The 15,562-nt window shown below is 43.2% G+C and overlaps 3 protein-coding genes and 1 long non-coding RNA gene across 4 annotated transcripts; 2 read left to right on the plus strand and 2 right to left on the minus strand.

The window, feature by feature from the left end:
• Positions 1-3,495: 3,495 nt before the first annotated feature.
• Positions 3,496-6,515, plus strand: nr2e3 (nuclear receptor subfamily 2, group E, member 3). The gene is given in 10 exon segments (XM_037246639.1): positions 3,496-3,810; positions 4,077-4,227; positions 4,495-4,598; positions 4,675-4,771; positions 4,773-4,856; positions 4,895-4,968; positions 5,090-5,268; positions 5,383-5,623; positions 5,858-5,963; positions 6,078-6,515. Coding segments are annotated over 10 exon segments (1,260 nt in total). The 5' UTR covers positions 3,496-3,719; the 3' UTR covers positions 6,211-6,515.
• On the minus strand, positions 4,765-10,200 carry LOC119120048. Its single transcript, XR_005097422.1, has 5 exons — positions 10,079-10,200; positions 7,940-9,996; positions 5,834-5,979; positions 5,375-5,631; positions 4,765-4,952 (listed from the first exon to the last, which is right to left on the minus strand). It is a non-coding gene; the product is annotated as an uncharacterized LOC119120048 (long non-coding RNA).
• Positions 7,333-11,663, plus strand: LOC119119997 (receptor for retinol uptake stra6-like). The gene is made up of 17 exons (XM_037246563.1): positions 7,333-7,502; positions 7,621-7,687; positions 7,799-7,884; positions 7,950-8,089; positions 8,171-8,337; positions 8,399-8,506; positions 8,811-8,881; positions 9,064-9,143; positions 9,213-9,274; positions 9,394-9,556; positions 9,642-9,717; positions 9,867-10,000; positions 10,100-10,217; positions 10,294-10,395; positions 10,457-10,620; positions 10,739-10,876; positions 11,192-11,663. The coding sequence occupies exons 1-17, from the start codon at positions 7,402-7,404 to the stop codon at positions 11,443-11,445; spliced, it is 2,031 nt and encodes a 676-aa protein (XP_037102458.1). The 5' UTR covers positions 7,333-7,401; the 3' UTR covers positions 11,446-11,663.
• Positions 11,643-15,414, minus strand: LOC119120043 (immunoglobulin superfamily containing leucine-rich repeat protein 2-like). Its single transcript, XM_037246638.1, has 2 exons — positions 15,274-15,414; positions 11,643-14,724 (listed from the first exon to the last, which is right to left on the minus strand). The coding sequence occupies exon 2, from the start codon at positions 14,713-14,715 to the stop codon at positions 12,682-12,684; it is 2,034 nt and encodes a 677-aa protein (XP_037102533.1). The 5' UTR covers positions 14,716-14,724; positions 15,274-15,414; the 3' UTR covers positions 11,643-12,681.
• Between the last annotated feature and the right edge of the window lie 148 nt (positions 15,415-15,562).

The raw sequence follows: 15,562 nt of genomic DNA on the forward strand, positions 1-15,562 counted from the left end.
TAATTTTTTAATTTTTAATGAATTAATTTATTAAGCAGTCAGAGATTTTGTGCATGGAAAGTTTATCCTTGCGTGAAATCTACCGGTCCATATTTTATATACTGCTTGTCCTCATTTGGGTTTGTGTTGGGCAAACGTTGTGAACACAGACATTCTTCTGATGAGAAAAAAAAAAAAGACAACAACAGGAGAAGCTTAAATAATCCCACAACAGCAGCAGTAGTCAACTGGCAAGTGTCTGCGGATGGTCTAAACAAACCACAGGGCACTGAGCTGCATCAAGAGGCTCAGCTGAGGTCCAATCTGACATTTATCTCTCCTGGCTGTTTTGCTGATGGCAGCACCACATCGCTTTAGGACGCAGCTGTTCACTGTCAGAGATCTAGGTCAGGACAGGGAGAGTTGGTCGCAAAAAGGCGGGCCTGGGTCCAACGCCAACACTGACATGCTGGCCCCTGGCACTGTTGTGGGCCACTTGATGATGGCGGGGCACAGAGCTGGAAGTGAGCCACGGAATGTTACAGGGATTAAACGTATTAAACAACAGGATGCTTAATTGCTTCAATCGTGATACACTAACTGTCTTTCCTTTTGGCGACCCTCAATGATAAATGTGACGACTGTGAAATTTGCTGGTGACCATTCAAGGTCAGAGCGAGGCTACATTAATTTTCCTCCTCGTTTATTACTCGCTGCACCCATCCGTTTTCTCTACAGCTGCCAAGATGGCAGGCAGGCTAATTGTGACTTTGACATACTTCCTCTCCTATTTTTAGATCTGTAATTTTAAATTTGGGTCAAATCATAGCCTCCGAGTGAGAAATTTGTGGTCAGCTTCAAATACGTGCGCAACTTACCAATTACGGTAAGGTTACTTATTTTATCAAGAGGTATGTCTTTTTATTGTAAATGTGATATTTTATTGTTTTGCAAAGGGCAGTTTGCTGAATTTGCCACTTTAATGTTACATGAGGCTTTCCAAATAAACCATCATTAAATCATTATGCTTTTTGTCTGTTGTGAACAAAAATATCCGAGTTGGATTTCCCTTCCTCTTTGAATCCAATAAATACATTTAATAATAATAGTCATCATTCAAAAATACTGCGTGTGTCTGCTCGTGTCAACATACAGTGAGCCGATTGATGTATAAGATTAAGATCCGCTGTCAGACACACCTGACATACAGGTAAGCGGCTCGGTTTTCACAGTCAGATCCCAAAGGCAGATTTATCATAGTGTTATATAACACACACACACACACACACACACACACACACACACACACACACACACACACACACACACACACACACACACACACAAACACACACGAGACGGGGCTGATGCGAGGATGTCACAATGCTGCCGTCAGCACTGGTCAGATCAGATTTACCCCCCCGCCTTCATCTCCACACAATCATCCTTGAATTCCCTCCATGTTCCTGGCGACACTCTAAATTGGAGAACGTCTTTTGGGAAGACCAATGTCCATGGAATGCCCTGGAATGCAAAAAAATAAAAATAAATAAATGAAGTGACAGATATTTGAATTTGAATTTTTCTTGTTGCTAGGCAGAACCATTGCTAGCGATGTCCAGTATATTATTGTTGTTTTCAAAGTCGGCTATGAATCTTTCATCATTACATAACACCGCTCCTCTAATCATTCCTTGAATCCTAATATTAGACTGCTCCCATGCTAATCTATTTGTCTTGGCATAATCTATGGCCTGCGCATGTAAGCATGTCTTCACCTAAAACGCCAGATTATTATCCACACGCTGTCGGGACCTGTGCTTACCACAGAAACAAAATCATCCCCCAAAAAATATGCAAATGTATTTTTTAAATAAGCACACCAACAGTATGACATCATCATGCTTATGATAAAGATATTTATTCTACGAATGCCCATTTGATATCCTCAAACAAACGATTACAAAGCTCATAATATTTGAAAGGTGATTTTAATGAATATTAAAGCAGTTCTTTGATCATTCATGAGAACCCGTGGGGAGGATATTAAAAGGCATGGCCAGTAAATATTAGGTAAATTATTGCTGCATAATATATGACTCCAGAGACTCTTTTTTGAAGATGGAAAAACTGCCGGAGGGAAATATGGCCTCTTTTAATTGCATGGACTGTGATTTAGTTGTGGCCTTTATTTTTATGGTCTATGCTTTATGAAAACTTTGATCCAAAGTTACATCACAATTTGAAATTATGTATGTCGCTGCTGCTGTTTATAATCTTTTTTTTTTTTTTTTAAATCCCCAAAGAAAAAGACTTGCACAAAAGATAGATTTTTCTTACCGTGCGGCATCTTTGGGAAAACATTTTCTTATTTATTGTAGTGGGGCAAAAAATACCCCTCCCCTCAAAACGTAAATAATTCCATATCCAGGTAATCAGGGTCCGATTAGGTGAATCCAAGCAGAAAGTCTTTAAAATTCGGACCTCCGAGGACTAATTAACCGGTAAATCTTACAAAGGTCACCAAAGTGGCAGCCAAGGATGAAAAGAGTAGTCACCATATGGCAAAAGATGCCCTCAACAAGTGTGTCTTCGCTGCTCTTTTAATCTTTTGAGCTAATTGTGTTTCTCCCCCCCCCCAGTCTCTTATTGACTGTGACTAGTGTTCGGGCAGACAAAATGTGGTCAAACCCTAATCTACTTAACTGCTTTCCACCTTGTTTTTGACATTTTTGTTTCTTTCCCATCCTTGTTGTTGTTGCAAAACGCTGACATTGACAATAAATTTGCTCTACCATGCAGGTTTATAAGTGATTTGAGCAATAAGCACAAACTTGACAAATTCAGACGGATTTCACGCGTCAACAGTTGGCTTTGCTGTCGATGAAAGCGGGATTTGAAGCGGCACCAATCAATCATTTGAAAGTCAACAAATATGGCGAGCGCACACTTATTCATTTATTGTCTCCCGGGAATTTCATTCACAAAATGAAAAGTTCTGATGAGTAGTTGCTTTGGACTGCGCACATTCCAACTCAAGAACATCCCTATGAGGTAAATTCACATCCAATTTTTATGAGTCCCCCCTGGAAGCAGGTGATATGCATTTTATCCAAAAAAGCAAAATGGAAGTAAATGGGAACCCCCTGAGCAAACACTCATTTAGAGGCAATCACACAGATTAAATATATGACGTGTCTCACTCAAATTGAAGAGACGTGTAAATATCATGATGTGAGGTTGTCCCCTCCCGGTTAAATGCATGGACGGAAAAGCAGTGATGCACCGACAAGACTTTAAAAAACTCTTCCAGAGGTCATCACATTTTGTGCATCACCAATATTCGGGCAATGTGACTGATTGATCCACTAGATGAACAGTAAAGATTAAGAGGATGACAAATAAGCATGCTGCTTACACAGCACTTGGGGCTAATCCCCGGCACCCCCCCTCCCCTCCGCCCCCTGCCCCTCGGTTCTCTTTTGAGGAGGTGCCACCGAGGAGCCCCCACAGACAGTGACGGACGTACAACCTGTGTGTAAGCTTGAGTTTGCATCTCCACACCAGAAGCTGCAGCCAGTTGAAAGACTCTGCAGGGGACTCAGGTTGCCATCTGCACATTGGGAGCTGTAGCGGGGCCCCCTTTTTTTCCCCCCTCCGTGCTGGTGGATACCAGATACAGTTTCAGGATCGGGGACATTTATATCCCCTCCGTTCAAGAAAAAACAAAAATTGTGAAAATGATGGAGGCTCACCTGACAAAGATGTCCATGGCCCCGTCGTGTTCGCCCACCGAGTCTAGCGGGAGCGGCGGGATGGACGACACCAGAGGAGGTGAGAGCCATATTTCAGCTTTAGAAGCAACAGGTGTACTCCAAGGATTGTCGGCTCATTTTATTTCATTATTTGAATTCATTTCAGTTTATTTAACTTATGTGTTCCCAGTTATTCATTAAGTTGAGAACTATCCACTAAGGTATTGCAATATTTTGTTAGACTGAGTCAAGTCACATCACAGATGGCAGTCCCATAGTGCATGACAGTTTATCGCTGAATGAATGCAACTGTACTAACCTCCTGGTGGGTTTGACCCTCAGCCAGGAGCCCGGCCCCCGGCAAAGCCCTCAGCCCAGCTCTGGTCTGCAAAGTGTGCGGAGACACCAGCAGTGGAAAACACTACGGCATTTACGCCTGTAACGGCTGCAGTGGCTTCTTCAAACGCAGCGTGAGGAGGAGACTCATTTACAGGTAGGATTACAAAACAATATTTCTATTGCTAATAAAATTGGAAATTTTCTTACTTTTATGTAAATTAAACTTTTATAATGATTTGGGGATAAAAAGATCATTCATTCATTCATTGTAATTATTAGACACATATATGGCTATGTCAAATATAAACGCAATAATCCACATATTCTTCAAATAAAAAAGCTATCTGCTAACAGCTGTCTTCAGAAAAGTAGAAAAATGTTTCTCGTCTTGCAAAAAAATGATGTGGTTGTTGGTTTGCAGGTGTCAGGCGGGCACGGGCATGTGTCCAGTAGACAAAGCCCATCGCAACCAGTGCCAGGCGTGCCGGCTGAAAAAGTGCCTGCAGGCGGGCATGAATAAAGACGGTAAATGAGTTTGAGGAGCGTGTGAACTTCCTGACGATTGAAACGTTGCAAGTCAATCAAACAAACTCTTCCATAGCTGTGCAGAATGAGCGGCAACCCCGCAGCACAGCTCAGGTGCGTTTGGACTCCATCGATGTGGATCACGAGAAGGAGCACCTGGCTACCACACGGGAGCCCACCTGTTCCTCTTCCTCCTCTTCCTCGTCCTCCTCCTCAAGTGGCTCGGTCATCACGTGGCCCCACATCACCTCGTCCGTCGCCATCACCTCCTCGGTGCCCCCGCAACGCTGCGTCAGCCCACATAACAACCACCGCTTCATGGCCAGCCTCATGACGGCCGAGACTTGCGCCAAGCTGGAACCCGAGGACGGTGAGGAGAAATCACAGGAACATTGTTTAGGTTATGTTGCAATTCTGTGAGAATTAAAAATGGACCAAGAACTTAAAATGGTCATCATCAGCAGACTGTAATATCTCCTCCTTTATCCCAGTTGACGAGAACATCGACGTGACCAGCAATGAACCGGAGCGGGCGTCTTCGGAGTACCACATGGCACTTTACCCATCCACCTCAGAAAATATCTACGAGACTTCGGCGAGACTTCTCTTTGTATCGGTCAAGTGGGCCAAGAACCTGCCAGTATTTTCCAACCTGCCCTTCAGAGACCAGGTGTGACTTCCCACATTGCACACGCTTAGTCACATTCACTGAAATAATATTTGATGCTCTGCCAGTTTGAAACGGAAGGGTGAATCATCGTCGGTCTGGGTTTTACCCTTTCAGGTGATCCTACTCGAGGAGGCATGGAGCGAGCTCTTCCTCTTGTGTGCAATCCAGTGGTCTCTGCCGCTGGACAGCTGCCCCTTGCTCTCCTTGCCAGACCTGTGCCCGGGTACGCAGGGCAAGACCAGCTACACCAGCCTGGACCTGAGACTCCTCCAGGAGGTCTTCAGTCGCTTTAAGGCACTCGCCGTCGACCCCACGGAGTTCGCTTGCCTCAAGGCCATTGTGCTCTTTAAGCCTGGTGAGGAACTGTAGCTGTAAATAGAATTTTTTTTCCCCAGGCGAAATAATATAATTTTGTATTAAAATTCCCGAATGGGGTGTTCAAAGTAAGACCATTAAGAAATAATTTCTAAAATAAAGCTTTTTACAAATTTTTGTTTTTTTAAGCCAAAAACAAATTTCTCATTTAGGTGAATTTAAGAAGTACATTTTTAAAAATCTCACTCACACGACTCCTTCTTGTTGTCCTCAGAGACCCGTGGTCTAAAAGATCCAGAACAAGTGGAGAACCTTCAGGATCAGTCGCACGTAATGCTGGGACAACATATCCGCTCGCACTACCCCAGTCAAGCGGCCAGGTAACATCTTGGCTCTCTTTTTAATATAATAGAAAAAACATGAAAATGGAATGACTAAATGTGAATGTCACAAAAGTGTGCAGCAAAGATACCTATTATTTTTTTTTTTTTTAGGTTTGGAAAGCTGCTGCTACTTCTGCCGTCGTTACGTTTCGTGAACTCCGAGCGCATCGAGCTGCTGTTCTTTCACAGAACCATCGGAAACACTCCCATGGAGAAACTACTTTGCGACATGTTTAAAAACTGATTCTGTTCGTGAAAAACGTGTGCAGTCTTCATTTTATTACCAGTATTGGCAGATTGCTGCTTTTGTTAAAGCTTTTAAGGTTAAATTTAAGGTCACTGTTTGCTCTTGCCACGCCAGGTAATTCAGTCTCGTCTTGCTTGTAAATTATTTGATTTTCGTGTCAAGCAGCTCGTTTGCAAATATTTCTCAGTTCTCTTCTTCCAAGGATGATTTGTTTGCCGGGTTGATAGATGGACTGTATATTCTATATTGGTGTGAGTGTGTATTCATGTGTCCTGCCTTGATAAAGAAACAGAATCATTTTCCATTTTGTTGGGTTTGTGAAATAAATAAAATATCAGCTCATTATAAATCAAAATAGCTCAGTCCATCACAGACAAGCAACAACCGCACCAAAATTATTTTTTCAGATAAACAACAGCACCATTTCCACACTGTCTAAAAGAATCAATCTAATCTGTAATTTAAGAGTTAAATTTTTCTTCCAAGGCAAACAAACGTTCCCTTTGTTTAGACCCGAGATGGGATTAGTCTCGTCAATAACAGGCGGAACAAGGATGAAAGTTAATTCCACATAGCAGCATGAAAATGACATTAACCACTTTTAACGCTAAATCACATATTCACAACATTATAGGGTGTTGAGGTGGTGTTATATAATAGGGTTTGGTTTTGTCAAAAAGTATAACAAGAAATAACAAACCGTCAGTGACGCGACCCCAAAAGGTTTTTAAATGCCTTGGAACGCCCTTAGCTTGTGGCAAAACACTACATGAAGCTCTTCAACTCATCTCAACATAGTTCCTTGCCATCAACAATCATGTTTATATGGAGCTGTGGCCTGGGCTCAAAATCAGAGAATGGAGCCAATAGAAGAGGTCCAGAAAAAAATAAATAAATAAATGAATGATCGACCTTATCAATCAGCTAATGCCAATGCGTAAAAATGCAAGTTCAGTGTCAGTTTCGTTGACGAGACGGATGAAGTGGTTAATCAGGGTTCACCTTAGGTCAAAATGTTCTTCTAGTTTTTCCACGCCCCCCATGTGCAGCAGCTAATCTACTGTGTTTAATTCTTAACGCTTACTGGAATGCATTCGGTCGCAACATCGCATCAACGGATCCGACCCGCTGAATTGAAAGCGGAACGGGAGCTTTATTCGTCCTGTTGGACTTCACCAAGCAGGCGCAATGAACCACAGCAAGGATGAATTTGAACCTTTTGAATATTCTTATTATGATTATTCAGACTGGTATTCTAATAACCCAGAGCCTACAAAACCTCCCAAAGAGTAAGTACCACCGTCCCTGAGCTTCAAGTCAGAAAATGATCTTTGGCTTTTTTCCAATAATATTCGGAATACATTTTGATCAACATCAGTTCCAATTTTGCTTGCATGTCTTCCACAGAGTCATTTTACCGTGTGACCCAACAGCCAACGATGCCATTTTTCACATATGCATACTCTCGGCATCTGTAAGTTATGGCGAATCTGGCAACAATATGACTCATCAACTGATTTAAACTAAAGAAAGTGAACCCAAAGTGGAAACACCAGAATCTGTTAACATGTCCTCCTGATTCTAGCTGGTGATTCTGCTAATTCTGGCAGTTCTAAGCAGGAGAAATAAACTCTGCCAGGGATTCACAAGAGGATCGTCCAGTATCTTGAGGTGAGCTCCGCAGTGGTTGATTCCAATAACGTTTACATGACATGGGCTGCCGTACCATCTCGTAGTCCAACCAACTTCCTGGACCAGACACAGAGCAAAGGTGTGGCGATGGCTGTCTTTGGACTTCTGTTCAGCAAACTGGCCGTGCTGGTGATTGCACCCGATCCGTTGCCCTTCTCCAAGGACACTCCGGCTGAAATCAAAGGTGCCCAGAAACATCAAAATCTCAAGTGGACAAACATGAAACAAGAAAGGATACATTGATTTAATCTCCATATTTAATCAGAGTTCATGAAGATAACAGCCATCTTCTACTATCCGGTTCTCTACTACCCTCTGATGGTTTGTAGCACTCTACAGCATAAGGCCGGTTATGTGTTTGGGGTTTTACTCTCCGGCGGCCATTTTGGTATCCAGTTGTGGCAAAAGTTGGACTGCCCAAAGACTCCAGAGGTAATTTGCGTTCAGTATATTTGTTTATGTTCACCATCTGATCAATTTGTTTCTTTTCCAGCTGTATAAGTTCTACTCTTTGCTAGCGACTTTGCCTCAGCTAGCTTGCCTGGCGTATCTTTGCGTCCAGTTTGCTTTGCTGTTTATCAGAGGAACAAAGACTGAAGAGGTGAGAAATGTTTGTCTCAAATCTCACCTTCTCTTTTTCTAACAATGAGCTAGAAGGGACATAAAACGCGATGCTGAACAACATGTATTTGTGCAACGTTAGGCATCACGTTCATGATTAGAATAAAGAGCTTTTTGTGAACATTACTCTGCATCTTTGAGCGGATTATCCAAGACCTCTGATGTTTTTTTTTCTTCCTCACATGTGCTAAGAATATCAATCCAAGGTTTCGTTTCAACATCCAATTTTGCTAGCATACAGTGATAGGATAATAGAATATTGTTTGAAAGTATTTCTCTTCCAGGACCTGGATAGCTGTTACTACAGTGACTATGTAAAAGGTCTTCTCAAAAAGAAGAAGCCAGCAGCAATCAGGTGAATGGAAACCATTTTTGCTGGTTCGGCATTTTACTGATCCAAATGTGATTTCGCCATTTGAAGGCAGAATGGACGTTTCAAGGGCCAAATAAAACCAGCTCTTCTTAAATTCACTACATTGCTGGTTAAAAACTTGGAAAGCTGTGATTAATTATTATTATTATTTTTTAATTGTGTAGTTCGTCCTCATCCGACAAAGCAACACTGGTGAGGAGACTGCTGGATGTGGCTAAGAGTTATATTTATATCCCAGAAAAAGGTGTGCACCCTTCACTTCAGAGATACTGCAACATTTTATTGAACTAATTTGTTATTATCTCGCTTTCAGTGTTTCGTTTTCCTCTAAAATTGGCTGTGTCAGTCTTTGTGGCTTTGGTGGCCATCTACCATGTGAGTGAGCTAACATCATGACACATTTTATGACCATGTACTCAAATTATTGAATTCTCTATAATGTTACTTGGGATTAAAAGTCTGTTTGCCTTACAGTAGAGCATTTTGTCTTTCAGACAGCCCTTTTATTAGTTGTATTGGTTGTCCCAACTCTTCATATTGTCCGTGCCGGTATTGATGAGAACATCGCCTTCCTCTTACTGGGATTTGGGATTATCCTCTCTGATGATAGAATGGAGGTTGTCAAAATTGTCACTTTCTATACTTGGCTGCTGGAAGGTTTGGGACATTCTAACGAAATTACATCTTGATTGCTAGAGGTAATGAATTACGTTTTGATCAATCCTGTGTGGTTTTTTTTCAGTCTGCTACCTTTGTGCAATGACCCTGTCTTGCATGGTCAGTCTGGTCATGCTCATGAGGACCATGGTGCTTCACAGGTAGTACATTTCTAATCTACCAAGAAATTATTGTATTGTATCCAGTGATGGGAAAATGAAGCTTCAAATTTGCTTCATGAACCAGTCAATAAATGGGTTTGTGAAATGGCCTCAGTGGATGAAAATGGCCCTTGTGCTCTGTGTTTAAGGTCCAACCTGTGGGGACTGTACAAGGGAGACATTTACAACCTCTACAAGAGCCAGAAGAACCTCCGTCCATCGAAATCTGGTGTTGTCTGTTGGATGGGCTTGACTGGATACCAAGCAGCAATTGTCTGTCTGGGTAAAGCCAAAAAATAAAAAATAGATTACTAATCACTTATTTGGTAATAAAAAAAAATGTGCAAAAGAGAAAATATACATGTTTGTGCTATCCTGGCAGGTATGGTGATCCAGACTGTGGTGTTTTTCATCTGCTTCTTGTTCCTGGTCTTCCTTATTATCATCCCCATCTTCCACGGACGTAACCTAATGGCCTTTGAGATTGCTGGCAAGGCTTGGTCAGTCAGCAAACATTGATGCATTGTTTTCATTCTGAAAAGGCAAATCATTTTTCACCTATGTGTGATGCGTCAGGCCTGCGTGGGTCACAATCACCTTGATCACGGTGCTTCAGCACGTCGTTGCCAAATTTGCCTTTGTCAAAAAAGACGCCGGCACCAGAGACTTAAATAACAGGTATGTCGTTCGTTTGTAGAAATCCTCAAGGGACCAGTTTTAAATCGTACTCAATTTCCAGGGAGAGTTTGTTCCTTCTGACGTACCTGCTGTTCCTCATCAACACCGTGGTGGGGCTGATAGTGGCCATATGGCGAATGGTCATCACGGCGTTGTATAACATTTTGCATCTCGGCCGGGTCGACATCAGTCTACTGCACCGTACTGCCGAATCCTATGACCCAGGTGAAGTAGAAAGACTAGAAAGAACAGTCAGGACAAACAACACAGCACAGTTCGTAGATAAAGCTTGAAGATATTCATGTCATTGATCAGTGCCCATGTGTCTTTTGACCCCACCCAGCATATCACTACTACACACACTTTCTGAAGGTGGAGGTAAGCCAGACACATCCGGTGATGAAAGCTTTCTGCGGGCTACTATTGGACTTAATGATCGAAGGTGGCCGAGTGGGCCAGAAAATACGAGAAGCTGAGGAAGGTATAATAACACGCACACCATTGGCAATTCATGCCCGTATTGAGTATCGTATTTTCCGCACTATAAGGCGCACCGGATTATAAGGCGCACCTTCAATGAATGGCCCATTTAAAAACTTTGTCCATATATAAGATATATACATTTGGCCCGCGGGCCGGGCTTTGGACACGCCTGCTGTAGTGGCTCAATATTGGTCCATATATAAGGCGCACCTGATTATAAGGCGCACTGTCGGCTTTCGAGAAAATGGGAGGTTTTTAGGTGCGCCTTATAGTGCGGAAAATACGGTATATGTAACACTAAATGACTTTGCAGGGATCCAGGAGAGCTCGCAAAGCAAGCCGACCAGCAGTCGTAGGATTCGTTCTCGCTGGCAACTGGTGTACACGCTGGTCAACAATCCCTCCCTGCTGGGCTCCAGGAAGCACTTCCAGACAACGCAGAGTTTGGAGAGCGTCCTCAACGGCAGCCCAAAGCGTAGCAAGCAGACAAGCAGCAAGAGGGAAGCAGTCAAGACACCGTCCGCTGAGCCCGTTCCTCCCAGTGAGAAGCAAGATAAATCTGATTGAGAATTTCTTACAAGCATCAAGATTGATTTACTAAAACCGTACATGTTATTATTGTCACAACAAGTTGAAGTAAGCTAGCAATGCACAACTCTGTAATACTTTGTTACATTGTACAAGTAAACATTTTAGCCAACATCGTTCCATAATTTAGATGAAATACTACAGTATTGATGTACTTTTTTTCCGTCTATTGTTGCAATAAACCGATTTGATGCACCTAGTATCTTGATTTTTTTTTTGTCCTGCTAGTGCAGGCCTGTGGTGGTTCCATATTGACATGCACATATATTGATCGGGACTGATCAATTGCAGCATGACAACGGGATGAATGAGGTCAGAGTTCCACTTTTGGAAAAACACGCCATGTTAAAACAAAGTAGTTCAAAGTACAATATCACATCTGCAAGCTTGTCACGAAGTTGGGACGGCACAGTATGTAAGCAGCAGATAGAATCTTGGTTATTGACGATAAAGCTAACACGTGTCTCAAAAGCAATCAATGTTCAACTTACACCGAGATAGTGAAAGAACTTGCGTCGAAACACAACTGCTGTTTTAAATGCCAGAATGCACAATAGAAAAGAGGCAGTAAGAAAAAAAAATTGATTCAAGAAGGGTTGGTTTTACAGCTATGTTCATAAAAAAATCGCAGTATGTTTTTGTATTTGACGACACATTCTATCAAAAACAAAAAAAAAATGTGGATGTCAGCAAAAAATTAAGTTGGAAGACATTGTCAAAACACAGAACTGATTGGAGAAGTGTTATGCGATGAAATCACTGAATATAATACCCGACCCCTTGCCCCCCCTTGGAAAATATATTCTAGCTCCGCCACTGCATGTAGTACATTGTCTTTTTTCCTGCTAATTATTTGCTACATGTTTGCAATTTTCAATCTTTATTGCTACCCAAATAAGGATGTCTCTTAGCAAGTTGGCAATGACAACTGCGATTACAATACATCAATTTTTTTTTTAATCAGGTGTCTCCTATCTCATCATCTACCCTACGATTATTGAACTGTCTGCTACGTTCACCAAACACTGCCGATTGTCTAACGAGTGAGTGAGTGAGTTAGTTAGCTAGTTGCTCGCTTGGTAAATTGACGAATGTCTTGGTCCCTCACTTGAGACTGGAGCACATTCACATAAGACTAACATCGCTGACATCACTGGCACAAAGTGAAACAAAAGCAGCATAGTATTTGACCAAGTGCACTTGTTGCGAGTATTTCTAGTCGCTTGCGATATTGACAGCTTCGGCCCCCAAAGGGAGCCTGTCGCTGAAGTCCGATCCGACCTCGCATTCGTCCAAATTCCCTCTCGACTGAGACAAAGTGCCAGTCTCGGTCATGATGCTGTCTTCCGTATCCGCCTCCTTCTCTCCGTCCAGACTCTCTGTGGACCCGTCGTCCTCATCCAGTCGCTCGGCGTTTATATTCTTCGGAGATTCAGTCAGTGGTGGGATGTTGATGTTGGTGGCCCGGCTCCTCTCCATTTGGTACTGGTCTCTGGCTTTTAGGATCAACTTGTAGGTTTTACTGCGGTATTTATGCACCAAGTGGAAGCACATGGCTCCTAGAAGAGGAACCGTGGACACAGTCAGAAGGCAGATGCTGACTGAGATGATGATGATCAGATTGGGGACTTTCTTTTTGGTTGCGAAGATGACTTGGACCTCACAGTCTTCCCCCTTGTAGGTCAAACAGAGGGAGTAGTTGGTGCCAGGCTGCAAATCGCTGAGGAGGTAAGTTCCCAGACCTTCTTTAACCGGCGACCACAGAACAGGTGAGTGTTTGTGGTTGGCGGTGACACACAAATGGAGTCCCGGCGAAGCGATTCTTTCATCGGGATTTCCTGTGCCGTTCCGGTGACTTTCCGAAGCTGCCACAAAGACGACGCTTCGGTTTGCCCGTCTAGGGATAAGAAGCGGGTCCAGTCGTATGGTCGCCTCGGTTTCTGATACCCAAAGTGCGATGACGCCAAAGTCAAACATGTAATGATTTGTGTCATGCGAGCTGGCATTCAAGGAATGACTGGAGATGTGCAATTTTTTGGCGTTCAATCCACATTTAGATGCACCGGTTAATGTTTTAAAAGATTGAGGTTTGGCTTCTGTGGGAGGCAAATCCGGGTTAGAGACAGAATCGAAATGAGATATTTCAGTCACGGACTGCATCGGTTGTTGTGTCGCATTGTCAAGACCAGGCGTGATCTCGTCCTGTGCAGATGTTTCTTCTGATGAAGGCGCCACTTTGACGGAAAGGGAATCTACTACGGTGCCAAATTCATTGGAGGCGGAGCAGCTGTAGTTGCCTCCAGCCGCTGCGCTGAGGTGTGAGATGATGAGGGTTCCGTTATTAAAGATCCGCACTGAATGATTTGGCAATAAGGACCTTTCACTTGATTGATCCTCTGTAGAAGTCAGGTCCAGTTCTTGCGCTTGACTGCGTCGACGCCACGTGACCAATGGTTTTGGATTGCCGTCATACTCGCAATGTAAGACCAAAGTATCGCCCTCGTACAAAGTCGTGTCGTCGATATTTGGTTCGGTCCATATTGTGACTTTTGGTTGTGGGCATTTTATATCAGGCACGTTTATTATTGTTTCTCCTTGAAGTGTGATTGGAGTGGCACAAGTGATCAAATTCTGGTGAGGGATGGAGATGGTCGTTGTTGAGAGCCAATCTCTTAACCAGTTGATGGAACAAGTGCATGCAAAAGGATTGTTGAAGATCTGTAAATGGGACAAGGACATCAGAGAATCAAATGTCCCCTCAGCTACAGTTAAGAACTTGTTATTGTTAAGACGAAGAGACTTCAAGTTCTGGAGATGAATGAAGGCATCTCTGGGCAGACTGGCCAACTCGTTGTGGTTCATCTTAAGTAACTGCAAGCCAGTGAGATCCTGCAGATCCCTCCATGGGAAACTGATGATTTTATTATGGCTGATGTCCAAGTTACGGAGAAGAACCATGGGCGTGAGGCTTCCTGGCTCGATGGAGACAATTTCATTGTGGCCCATCCATAGCGACATCATCTGGGTGACATTGTCGAAAATGCCGTGAGGTACCAAACGGATCTTGTTTGCTGAGAAACTAACAACGTTGACAGTAGGAGGCAAGCCTGTTGGGATTTCAATCAAGTCTTTGTTGGCGCATTCGGCAAACAAATCCCCATATTTGATTGAGCATGCGCAAACCGTCGGACATCCAAGCGAGGCACCGAAGAGTGTGGAAATCACGAACGTTAAGAGCAGGACAGCCATTTTCAGCTCCTGCAAAACAAAGACAACCTTTTAGTCAATCGATACATGAATCGGGACTAATCAAGCTTAGTTTGGAGTCATTTCATGCCAACGTGACATCCTATTAAGAAGAAAGGATGAGTCACTGCTGCACGTGGATATATATAGAACAGATGATTCGGTCCATACAGGGCATTGAGAAGGGCATCCCATGCAGCTATACAATGTATGCTGTCAATATTGTGGCATGTCCGTACCAACACCAGGAGGACACAATAAAAGAGAAGGTCCAAAATAGTCTGACTGGAAAACAATAGAAGTGTTTGAAGGCAAGTCTCATGCATGTGTTTTCAAATGTGAAATGACAAACATTTCGGGAAGAATCTGGTTGTGACGCAATAGCCTCCTCAGATGCGCGTCCTTGCGCAGGGAGGCAGCTGCACGGCAGATGTTTTGGAAAAAAAGGCTCCGCATCAGCTGCATGCCTGAGCGTCCGGTTGCTTTTCCGAGACAGTCACAATAGCGGTGAAAGACTAATGATGGTCGATTAGAAGAAGCAAATATGTTTTTGTATCTTACCTGCCTTCGTTTGTCCAGACGAGAGATCTGCCGACGTTTCTTCCAGTCCAGACAACACCTGAATATTCCAAGTTGGAAGGCTGACGACGAAATCACGTCTTGCTGTTTTCTCCCGGCAGTTCGATCCCCCCCATACCTCCCCCTCGCCAACGAGGCAGATAAATCGACGCCCCCCCCCCAAAAAAAACAAAAATCTTAAAGCCAAATCGACCTCATCATCAGTTTAAAAGATGTGACGACGCTTCATGTTCTCCACTACCAAAAAGATGAAAAGTTGTTCTCTATATTT

This window comes from Syngnathus acus, chromosome 3 (genome assembly GCF_901709675.1).
Source record: "Syngnathus acus chromosome 3, fSynAcu1.2, whole genome shotgun sequence".
NCBI lineage: Eukaryota > Metazoa > Chordata > Actinopteri > Syngnathiformes > Syngnathidae > Syngnathus > Syngnathus acus.

Bases quoted from the DNA above. Each gene is read 5' to 3' on its own strand.
- LOC119119997 (XM_037246563.1), top strand. From the start codon at position 7,402: ATGAACCACAGCAAGGATGAATTTGAACCTTTTGAATATTCTTATTAT. The intron at 8,507-8,810 runs GTGAGAAATGTT...TTTCTCTTCCAG, and splicing joins GAGGAACAAAGACTGAAGAG to GACCTGGATAGCTGTTACTA. The intron at 8,882-9,063 runs GTGAATGGAAAC...TTAATTGTGTAG, and splicing joins AAGAAGCCAGCAGCAATCAG to TTCGTCCTCATCCGACAAAG.
- LOC119120043 (XM_037246638.1), bottom strand. From the start codon at position 14,715: ATGGCTGTCCTGCTCTTAACGTTCGTGATTTCCACACTCTTCGGTGCC.